We start from the raw sequence: 11,826 nt of genomic DNA on the forward strand, positions 1-11,826 counted from the left end.
AAGCTGGTAGTTCTAAACCTCTTTTTCACTCCAGTATATCTAAGAGATGACACTCCCTATACCTCTGATCCTCAGCTGGACAGTGGGGATAGGGAAGGGGGACATCTAATGACTCATGACAGTATTGCCATTTGAGGATAGAGAGATGATTATAATAGAAAATCATTACCGGATGATTCTGATGTGCTCTCCCTACCCTCCCCCACCAATCTCTACGAATAGTGGAGCAGGCTCTCCTGTTTCCCCACCTTCACTCCACTCTCACTCAGAAACACTGTTCTTAGTTCAGGAAGGTAAGGACTCGGAAAGTGCTCAAAAGGCCATGAGCATTTACCTTTATGAAAGCAGATGACCAGTTTCTCTAAAACAGATTGCCACCAGTATGTGTATATAGTTTCCAGTGTTGAAATTTAGCTCATAATATCCTACTATCTTTGAATTGAAAGGAACCTTAGTACCCTTATGCTGTGTAGGAATTCTCCTTGCAGTATCCTTGTGACTGGTATCCCCAGCCTCTGCTCAGTCACTTTCAATGACAACATACCGTGGAATTCCTAATTATTCTGCCTGTGGTGCTACACTAAATGCCTTCACAGAGAGTTAGATGGGCTTTATTCTCCGTAAGCTTGTGAGTTAAAACTTTAGCCAGATGGACGATTGCTAGAATGGAAGAGAATAAAATGAGTCTGCTTTGTAAAAATCAAAAGGAATGTAATTTATGGGAAGCTGTGAGTGAAGAGAAACTTGCAGGTTTAATCAGTGTATTTGACAGCATAAAATGAAAAGCAGAATTTGTAAAACTACCTATCTGCTGTGGAGCAGAGGACCTATGTCCATAATTCTAGTCCAGTTGCCCAATACAGTAGGGCCACATCTTACCCAGAGACTGAGGACACTTTTGTCAGATTGCAGAATGCAGACATAGTAAATTGGAAAAACTGTAGATACAAGCAGTGAATAGTTAAAATGTTTTAACTGATTGGCATGACTTCTTTGGACTGTGTTTTACAAAGCAGTTAGATGTGGGGGGAAGCAGTTAGGTTTCGAAGACTTCAAAAGCAGAAGACGAACTGAGACTGAGTTTCTACAGTGTTCAAACTCCTGTGAATGAGCTGTCTGTCTGTTTATAACTTCAGTCTGAAAGATTAAATAATTTAGATGCTCACAGATATATTCATTTCTTTTTTTAGGATGCACATGAATTTGATCTCCTCAAAATAAAGTCAGAACTTGGTAAGTTTGATTCGGAAGTTGTTTTCCATGACACTGCGTTTTTTATACACTGCCCTCTAAAGGATGCCTGTGTTGTGTAGTCATGATTGGAGAGTGCACGGCCAAGATGTGTGTCTCCACAGATGGTCCCAACAGAACTGCCTGAAGCAGTGATTTGCAACAATTTCAAAGTGGAATATTCAAATATGGTATTTGATTTCATATAGTCTTCCTTCTTCTTTCCTACATATATGAATGCTTCAAATAAAATTCAAGTTAATTGTTAATATCTATCATAAAGTGGAGGGAGCTAATGGAAAGAGCATGGATTTTGAACTCAGACTGGAGTTTGTATTCCAGCTTCAGCAATTGCTAACTATATGACGTTGGGCCTCAGGTCAACAGAATGTTATAGGGAGTAGATAATATATGTAAAACACCTACTGCACTTCTTAGCAGTGTAGCTAGATTATTTATTATACATGTACCCAATTGCATCATTTTCAGTATCACTATGATAGAAAGATTAGGAGCATGAAGACGTAAAGTGCTGACTTGCTAATGGATCCAAGACAGGAAAAGCTCACTTCCCACACCTCAGCTCACTGACTACTTTCCTAGACTCTTTTATGTGTTACTTTACTTTGCTTTTCTTGTAGACGTGTATATTGTTGTATGTATAGTTAGCTCAGTAGGCAAGAACATGGGCTCTGGAGCCAACAACCTGACGTCAGATCCTATCTCTACTACTTACTAGCTGTGCAACCTTCGACAGTTTCCTAATAGAAATTGTAGATGTGATAATACTATGTATGTGATAAAGTTTTTCAAGGATTAAACGTATTAATACATGGAAAGTGATTAGAACAGTGCCTAGCCCATAAGCCCTGTATAAGTATTGGCTGTTATTTGATATCTGTTATTATGCTTTATAATTGCACTGCCTCTTCAAGTTAGTTAATAAAGAGAAGTGGCTCTCTTAAAAAATTGTAACAGTGCAAAAGTGGGTCTGACCAGTTGTCTAATGATTCTGTATACTGTCATTTTCAGGATTAAATTTCTATCAGCAAGTGAAACTGGTCAATTTCATTCGGAGGCAGATTCACCAGTGTAGATGTTATGGCTGCCATGTGAAGTTCAAATCCAAAGCAGACTTAAGGACTCACATGGAAGAAGCTAAACATATATCACTGCTTCCTGAAAGAAAGACATGGGATCAACCAGAGTGAGTACTGCTCAACCAGACGTACACTTCTTTGCTCTGTCTGCTTTATTTTGTCCCTTTATTTAATTCCTTTAAACTTAAATAAAAAAGAAATACATGTTTATTGTAAACAGTGAAAATCTTCAGAAACCTTATTTTTAAAGTAATCCTCCTATTACAAATGTAACCAGCTATTTCAGATTTCGTGTTGTGGAGATAGATATAGATGTAGATAGATATGCAAGTATAAATTTTGAAATTACGTTTTGTTAACACCATAAGTAGCTTTCCATATCCAATACAAATTTACTGCATCATTTTTAATGCTTTCCAAATATCCCATGGTGTGGATATACCTTAATTTATCAGATATTTAGGTTGTTTCTTTTGTTTTGCTCTCATAAACAGTGATACAGTGAGTATCCATATGCCTTCATATTTGCACACTTATCCGATTATTTCGTTTAAACTCCTAAAAATAAAATTACTGTGTCAAAGAGTATGCAACTGCTAGGGCTTTGATATATGTATTTTGCATCTTGGCACTTTAAACAAGTTAAGCAATTGGTCTACTGGTACACACCTATCAAGGTGGTGTCAGACTCCCAGGTATCCTTTGTCAGTCCAGCCTTCTGGGCTGGTTCTCACGTCACTCTGAATAACCTCAGCTGAGGCAACCTCTGAGAGCTTGTGGGTTGTAGCTGCCCGGAGTTCCACTATTCTCAGGGTATGTTAAATCAGGTCCCCCCAGTAATCTAGCCAAAAGCTCTAGTTTTTCCTCTTTAGAAGGTCCCAGATTTGTGACAGGCAGAGTCAGCCCTGGATTGACCTGATACCCTATTCTTATAATTCTTCTTCTATAGGTTGAGATCCTTAGAGGTACCTTAGGACTAACTCCGAAGTGTTTCCAGAGAAGGAACCAGAATAATAGACCTAAAACTGTATAGATGTTTTAATTTTTGATCATCTAGAATGAAGGAACCAGTAATGATTAGGTTGAGAAAAACCAACACACAAAGGAGAAACCATTGTTTTCATCAGATATTTGAAGGATAAGTGTATGAAAGAATAACTATATTTGCACTTTGTTAACCTCTAGGAAAGAACTGGGATCCTTGAGCAGAAATGAGAGGGATGTCATTTTTGCTTCATATGAGGAGGTATTATCTAACAACTAGAGTTGCCCGATACTGCAGCAGGCTGCCTTTTAAGGTAGTAAGTTTCTTGTTATGGCAGATATCAAGCAAAGGCTGAATGGCCAGCTAGCAAGGATACTAGTAAGTCTGACGTCAGCCAGTAAAGGTCAAAGTGAAAGTAATTCAGAAGTTGTCTCCCTTATAGGTTTTGCAAAATGCTGTTGAAATTGTTGGCAAGGAAACCTAGCAAAATGATAGTAATATGTACATTCACTTGCCTAGAAATTTTCCGAATAATTTATACTTTTGGTTAATATATCTATGGTTATTTTCAGGTATTATTTTCCAACCTATGAGAATGACACTCTACTGTGTACACTGTCTGACAGTGAAAGTGACCTAACAGCTCAGGAACAAAATGGAACTGTTACCGTCATCAGTGAAGACACATCTAAACTGCATGCTTTGAAACAAAGCAGTATTTTGAACCAGTTGCTACTACATGAGTGCTTGAAAAACTAGAAGAAACTGCCACAGAAGCAATTTTTCATGTTTTCTCCTATGTGATAAACATGAAAGAATAGTTTAAAGCTGAACATCAGCAAAGGATTAGTCCTTGGTGAAATAAAATTTTAAAAAATGGATATTCTTTTCAAAAACTAAAGTAGAAAAATAAAATGAAGACTTTTTGTATTTGGCTCTAAAGTTTTATTATATAATCATTATAAATGATCTCATTAGATTCATGATTATCTGTAATAAGGAGGACATATAAATCACAAAGAAATGAAATGTTCAAATTATTTATAAACCTAATTTCAACCAGTGGTTTCAGTAGTTTCAGTTTCTTCCCCACAGGCTTTCTTCATCCAACAAGTCAAAAATTTGACAGATGTGTGCTTTCTGTACTGCATTGGGCAAGCTAGAAATGTAGTAACCAAAAGAGGAGCCACGGAGGAAAGGAAAAATGGTCAAAGATCAGGAGAATGCACAGATTGGACACTATTTCAGAATAATCAAGAGCTGACTATATTATCATTACTACTTTCTTCTTAGAGTTATCAAACTGCCTAGAAATGGATGTCAAGCCAAATAACTTCACTTTCCCCTACAATGTATATATCGCTAACAGATAAGTACCATTTTTTGAAAACGAAACCACAATGCCATTATGACATCTAACAAAATTAACAATAACTTCTTAACATCATATATTTTCAACTTTACGTAGTTGTCTCAAAAAATCTTTTTACAATATTATCACTTACAGAGCAAATATAGGACAAATAGGACAAAATATGCCTCCTGATAAGATGCAGTGAGCAGGACAAAATATCACTTTTGAAGATTCCTCTCCAGAACGTATAATGTGAATGTAATGAAGAAACATCAGTTTAATCCAACTTGAGGAATAGTCTACAAAATAGTTGGCTTTTACTCTTCAAAAATCAAGGTCATGAAAAACCTCGAAAGAAATACTCTTCCAGATTAAAGAAGAATAAAGAAAAATCACATGTAATCCTGGATTGGCTCCTGGACCAAGAAAAAGTTCTTCTGCTATAACAGATATTAGTTGGACAATTGGCAAAATTTGAATAAAGTCTGTAGTAAATGTTATGGTATTGGTGTTAATTTCCAGATTTTGATCATTATGCTCTGGTTATGTATGACTGTCCTTCTCTTTAGAAAATGCACACTGAAGTATTTAGGGGTAAAGGAACATTTTGTTTGTAACTTTTTCTCAAAAAACTGATAAGGATATAGAGAGATAATGATAAATGCAGTAAGATGTTAACATTTGGGTAATCTAGGTGAAGGATATGTGGGAATTCTTTGTACTATGGCAATTTTTTGTAAGTCTAAAATTGTTTCAAAATATAAATTTTTTAAAGATGTCTTTTTACAGTTTAAATCAGGTTTTAAGTGAGATAACATGCATTACATTTAGTTCATGTGGTTCTTAAGGGTCTTATAATCGGTAACACCTCATGCTCCCCTTTTTTGTTTTTTTTTGTTTGTTTTGAGGAAGATTAGCCCTGAGCTAACTGCTGCCAATCCTCCTCTTTTTGCTGAGGAAGACTGGCCCTGAGCTAACATCTGTGCCCATCTTCCCCTACTTTATATGTGGGACGCCTGCCACAGCATGGCTTGCCAAGCTGTGTGTAGGTCCACACCAGGGAACCCCGGGCTGCCAAAGTGGAACGTGTGAACTTAATCGCTGCACCACTGGACTGGCCTCTCATGCTCCCTTTTTTAAAATGCCACCTACTTATTAAAGAAACTGGGTCATTTGTCTCACTTTCTGAATTTGTATGATTGTATCCTCTTTGTGTCATTTAACATGTTCCTCTATTACCCATTTTTCTTGCAAACTGGTAGATGTAGAAGCTCCATTAAATTTGTGTTCAAAAAACTTTTTTACAAAAATAATTCGTAAGAGATACTTGTGGTTCCTGTTGCGTCACATCAGGCACATTGCAAAGGGTTCCTGCACTCGGTGTCAAGGTGTGTGTCTGGAGGCTTCCACACCAACAGGCAGTTCTCAGGTGCCAGCAGGGTGTCCAAGAATTCAAGTCAGTTCTGACGCTATCTACCAGAAGATAGAATCAGATTCCACAGTAAAAGGCTCAGTCTCACAAGACCACCCTCCACTTCAGACACCAGCCACAACCCTAGCTTGGTACCTGTGCTTCTGACTGACCGGTACAAACTGGAAGTTCCAACATCCTCCTCCAATTCAGGATGCCAATTGCGAGTCCAGGTTGTTACCCATACTTCTGACCAACTGGCTATAAATCAGCAGTTCCTATGACCCCCTCCTCAGTTTCAGTTAATTTGCTAGGACAGCTCACAGAGCTCAAGGAAACACTTAACATTTATAAGTTTGTTAAAGGATATGATAAGGGATACAGGTGAATATCCAAATAGAAGAGAAACTTAGAGCAAGCTAAGGGAAGGGATGCACAGACTTCCAAACCCTCTCCAGGTGCACCACTCTCCCATTACCTCCATGCGTTCACAAACCCAGAAGCTTTTGGGGGAAAAAAGGGTCAAGAAGCTATTCTTTTGCAATTTTATGGAGGCTTCATTACATAATCATGATTGACTAAGTCTTTGGCTATTGGCAGTTGAGTCAACCTCAAGCCCCTTGCCCCTCCTGGAGGTCAGGAGATGGGACTGAAAGTTCCAAACCTCTGATCCCATGGCTGGTTCTCCTGGCAACCAGCCTCCACCCTTGGATGGGGTCCAAAAGTCATCTTCATTAACAAACAAGAAATTCCAAGGATTTGGGATCTGTATACCAGGAACTGTGGACGAAGACCACATATATATGAGAAATATACTTTGGTCATCTGAATGACCAAATAGGTTTTTCTTATAGATCACAATGTTGCACACATAATAACTGATGTGCTGTTTTTAGAGATGTCAGAATTGATCAGTGCATTCAGGTATTGTCAGTCTGATGAATCATTATAAAGTTTCCCATCAGTCTTTTAAGTAACCATTTTAGTATCCATTGGTAATTTGTTACCTAGAGCTATTATTTTTTAGGAGTTACAAAATGGTGATTTTCTAATTCTGTCATTTCTTTATGAATGGGCTCCTTACACAGCATATGTGCTATAGAGCACTGGAATCTGAAGTTCTAGTTTTCAGTTGTTAATGCTAGCCTATGTAGGCAGTGCCCCAAGACTAATCTTAAAGTTGTATGGCCTGTCCAGAGTGTCCAGATTAATCCCCCACCATGTGACCTGAAATTGACTGGATTTGTAAATTACATGGGCTCTGAGCAGAGGCTTTAGATTTCTAAGCCTCCAGCTGTGCAGATACCCATACAAGGCTTTTATTAAAAACCAAGCAAACAAATAAATGGGAGCCTTTATTATAATAAAAATTGCCTAAGTTAAAGACACAAGTTAAATTGTTTTAGAACCAAAGCTTAAGAAGGCAATTAGTCCTGTGCCTAGAACCTTGTGTTTCTAGGAATCAGAGTTGTTGAGGAAATCAAGGAATGTCTGAGGCGTTTCTAGAATGTGCTTCAGTCTTAACCAGAACAGGAGCAATGGAAGAATGAGGACAAAATGAACTAATTAAGCTTGAGAAGGAGAAAGCTTTTTTGGGGATAAAGTTTTAGAGAACAGATCAGATAAGTATAAAAGGATAAATGAAATTGAAGGACAGACCATCAGATAAAAGGGAAAAGATTAGATGCTTAGGATTTAATTCATCTAAGAGGTTATTTTTTAAATGGGTAGATAGATGTTTTGGGGGTTTTTTAGGACAAAAGTAATAACTTAGTCCCAAAGAAATGGAGCGAGAATAGGAACAAAGTCAGCAAACTGCATTGACTCTCCCCGAGGGTGCACAAATATAGGCCACTGTTGGTGAAATACTCTCAGAGCCTCATGGGTCTGGTGAGACCCTGTCCAGGCTGATGAAAGAACCACAGTGCTCTCCAGGCATGAAGAACCCCTCTAGTTCACAATGAGCAGAATCAGATACTGGGAAGGATGTGTTTTAGATTTTAATGTCTTAGCTTGAACTCAAGCAGACAAGAGAATCTAATCTTTGAACTTTAATTTCTCTCTGGGAAATTCACTATGGTAGAAGGGTTATATTTAAATTGGGGACACCAATATTTTACCGGACTGTTTTTTTATTGAAGCGTCTTTAAACTGTCATATAATCTCTTTGCAGAACCTTTGATAGACTGTTCGAAACAACATGGTTAGACATAATTCCAAATGGAAAATGAAATGGGGAGATTTCAGCTGGCGTTCAGCCTGCCCATGGAATTACTTCAGTCAATGAATTGCTTTCTGAGGGCAATAGCTACACTCTTCACCACCAGGCTCAGGAGAATATACATAGAAAGAGGAGTTGCCATTTGGGTGGGAGGAGTGGGGGGATGGGCTCATGGTGGAGCCGCACTGTCATGACAGATTACTGATCTCCTGCAGAGGAGGTGGTCATACTCTTGGTTGGCTTGGAGCTTAATGGTTAAGCCCAAAGAACTAAGAACAAAAACCTGGGAAACTCCTTTCCCCTAGTATCTTAAAGAATCAATCAGGCTGTCTCCATAAGTGTGTTTGAGTTCCACTGGGTTCAGGATACTGCCCTCTAGTGGGAACTGGGCATTCTGTCCCCAGACTGTGGACCATTTCCACCAAGTGGATGTTTTCACAGTGGTCCCTTGGACTCCATGTTTATGAATGAGACATATACATTTTCTGAAATGAGTTCCATTAAGCCAGTTTAATTCCTGAGTCATATTCTGTCATATTCTGTCTACTTCATATTCTGTCTTATAAACTTGTCTCTAATATATTTTACTTTTGTTTTTCTTTTACTAAACTTATTTTCAAATAATTTAATTCTGTTCTGTGTAAATTGTACAAGAAATATTTCATACATCTATCAATTATTTCCATTGTAACTTCTGCCATTGTAAATTTTCCTTTGTGACCATTGTTTTTAATAAATCCAATTTCCCTAGACAAATATTTTGCATGTCTAAATTTTATCAAGACAATTTTATCCATTTTTTTTAGTCTCTAACAAACTGTGTACTGTGACATTTTAAACATTATCGGTTCTATTTTGAGGAGATTATTCCTTTATAATAAAATTCATAACGACTAGGAAAAAGAATTCTTTGATAAAAATCTGTCATCAAAGTTTCTGGTGTTGGATCTGTGTCCTTTTTGGATGTGCCAGGCAGAGGCAGGCCCTAAGACAGCCTTGTTCGCAGTCCAGTTACATACGGATAAACACAAACCTCAGGTTGAAACTTAAGTGTCTCCTTTTACCAATGAAATTCCAAGCCACTAAGGAAAGAGTTCTTTTTGCCTTTCCAAGCTGCTACCTTAACAATCAATGAATGGTTTAAGCTCTGGAGAATATCTGGCTTATTCATTTGTAAGATAGCTTTCATCTTTGCACACTATTCTTTTCCTCAGAAAGTGACAATGTAGTTATTTTAAATATTCCTTGAAACCAATGACAGTGTGAATCGTGTTTTTTAAATGCCTTGGTTAGTGAAATTCTTTCAGCCACTGAAATAACCTGGGTTAAGTTATTAAAACAAGTTCCCACCATGGTACACACAATAAGCAGACATAATTAGGTTGACCCGTGTAAAATTCCTTTAATTTTAGCATTTGGAACCTACAAAAATGGCAAATTCATATGGGTCAAGCTAAGATGATTGATTTTACAAGTTAAGGGGGATAAAGATTATCTGGCAGCACACAACATGACAAGAAGAAGATTATTTTTGTGTTAAGGTTGAATTAGAAATCCTCATGTCTAGGCAGTAGATCTAACATCGAAGCCTGAAGTGCCCACCAGCTCCGAATCCAAAACAAGTGACTCTGGTGGACTGGGCAGTCTGCAGTGACCCCAGGAGGCACGCCTGGGCACCCTCCCTCCAAGGGGCTCACTTCTCGCCTCTAGTCCATTTTCCTTAAGCAGTCCCTGCCAAGTGTTATTTTGGAAACTCAGGCCCATGTAGCCAAATTTGCTATTTTTCAAAAGAAGTCAGATATCTGGATTTTTATTTGAAATTTCCTGATTTTTAATTCCTGTGTGAAGGCTAATTCCAGTTTGTGACTCTCGATACAGATGACATGATAAAAGAGGATAGCAAATTCATATTGTGTTGAAGACAGACCAGTGTTCTCAAAAGAAGAGTGGGATGTGTGCACTCAGAGGATACTTTCAAGTTTTTATTTGTGTATATTAATGGTATACATGATACATCAAAAACACGGCATCTGTATATTAAATGTAAAGAGCAATTTATAAAGAATAGATACAATTTGGAGAGAGAATGAGAACACACCAGGAAAACATAGTGTAAAACATTTTACAGACAAAGATGTGGAATCAAAGAAGTTCTGAGAACCTCTGAGGGAGACTATAACTCAACGGTACGTCTTGGAGTCACAGTTCTCAAACATGGGTGGACTTAAAAAACTTGCTTCAAGGGCCGCCCCAGTGGCACAGCAGTTAAATTCTCATCTTCTGCTTCGGCGGCCCGGGGTTCTCCAGATCAGATCCCAGATGCGGACATGGCACTCCTTGGCAAGCCATGCTGTGGCAGGCGTCCCACATATAAAGTAGAGGAAGATGAACACGGATGTTAGCTCAGGGCCAGTCTTCCTCAGCAAAAGGAGAAGGATTGGCAGCAAATGTTAGCTCAGGGCTAATCTTCCTAAACAAAACAAAACAAAACTTGCTTCAGACGCGTATTCCTAGACCTGACACTGTGGTGTTCTGATGCACGGGGTCTAGAGTGGGAATGAGAAATCCGCCTGTTAACAAGTCACCTAAGTGATGTTGAGTCAAAAAACCCATGGACCAGACTTAATAAACACAGGCATATTGTTAGGAGCAAAGGCTCCTGAGTCAAAAGTTCCTGGGTTCAGTTCTTGGGTCTAACATTTACCAGCCATGGAACTTTGACGAAGTTAACTTTAACTTCTCAAAGCCACAATTTTCTCATTTGTAACATGGGGATCTAATAACGGCTACCTCATGTTTGTAAAACAGTGCTCAGGACATAGGAAAGGCTTAATAAATGTTGACTATTTTTCTCATGATTAGTTTTTTCTTAAATCCTGTGGGAGGAATGAGGAATGTTTCCAGGGCAAGGTGAGCTGTCACCCTTGTCATCCAAGTTATAAAGAGCCTTTGTCTGAGCGTGACCCCTCCCTTTTGTCATGCCCTCCTTTGTCTGTTCTTTCTCAAATTCTTTTCCTCTTCAAAGCTGCCCTTGATGTTCTTGTTAGCTTGACTTCATCTATATAAAAACATTCAGAGACATGGCTGCTCATCATCCTGATCTCTCTATTTATGAATATGTTCGAAATTTTTCTTAATAAAAAGGTTTTTAAAGGTCTTTAGTTACTGCTCATCAGACCACGCTGAGGCAGCGTCCCACATACCACAACTAGAAGAACCCACAAGGAAGAATATACAACTATGTACCGGGGGGCTTTGGGGAGAAAAAGGAAAAAAAATAAAAAAAAAAAAAGATCTAAAAAAATAAATAAATAAATAAATAAAGGTCTTTAGTTACATGAGCTGCTCCAAACACACCCTCCCTAAGGATGGCTCTGACTAATATCACATAAAATTTAAACCTGGGCGATGATTTTCAGGCACCATCGCTTGAACCTCTTCCACATATGACTCACTGGGAGAGCCGCTGGGACACCGATGTGTCTAAGGTATGAGCCTTATTCATGGCCCTAGCATGGCATTCTC

General features: G+C 38.3%; 1 protein-coding gene across 4 annotated transcripts in view; it reads left to right on the forward strand.

Moving 5' to 3' along the window:
- Positions 1-9,057, forward strand: part of ZNF277 (zinc finger protein 277) — a 118,343-nt gene extending 109,286 nt beyond the window's left edge. For all 4 annotated transcript variants that reach the window (XM_070617604.1, XM_070617606.1, XM_070617605.1 and 1 more), the window contains exons 10-12: positions 1,191-1,233; positions 2,263-2,437; positions 3,888-9,057. In XM_070617604.1, coding sequence (XP_070473705.1) covers positions 1,191-1,233; positions 2,263-2,437; positions 3,888-4,074 — 405 coding nt within the window. In that variant the 3' untranslated portion in view covers positions 4,075-9,057. The remainder of the gene's footprint in view (positions 1-1,190; positions 1,234-2,262; positions 2,438-3,887) is intronic.
- The last annotated feature ends 2,769 nt before the right edge of the window (positions 9,058-11,826 follow it).

Source organism: Equus przewalskii, chromosome 4, assembly GCF_037783145.1.
Source record: "Equus przewalskii isolate Varuska chromosome 4, EquPr2, whole genome shotgun sequence".
In the NCBI taxonomy this organism is placed as follows: domain Eukaryota; kingdom Metazoa; phylum Chordata; class Mammalia; order Perissodactyla; family Equidae; genus Equus; species Equus przewalskii.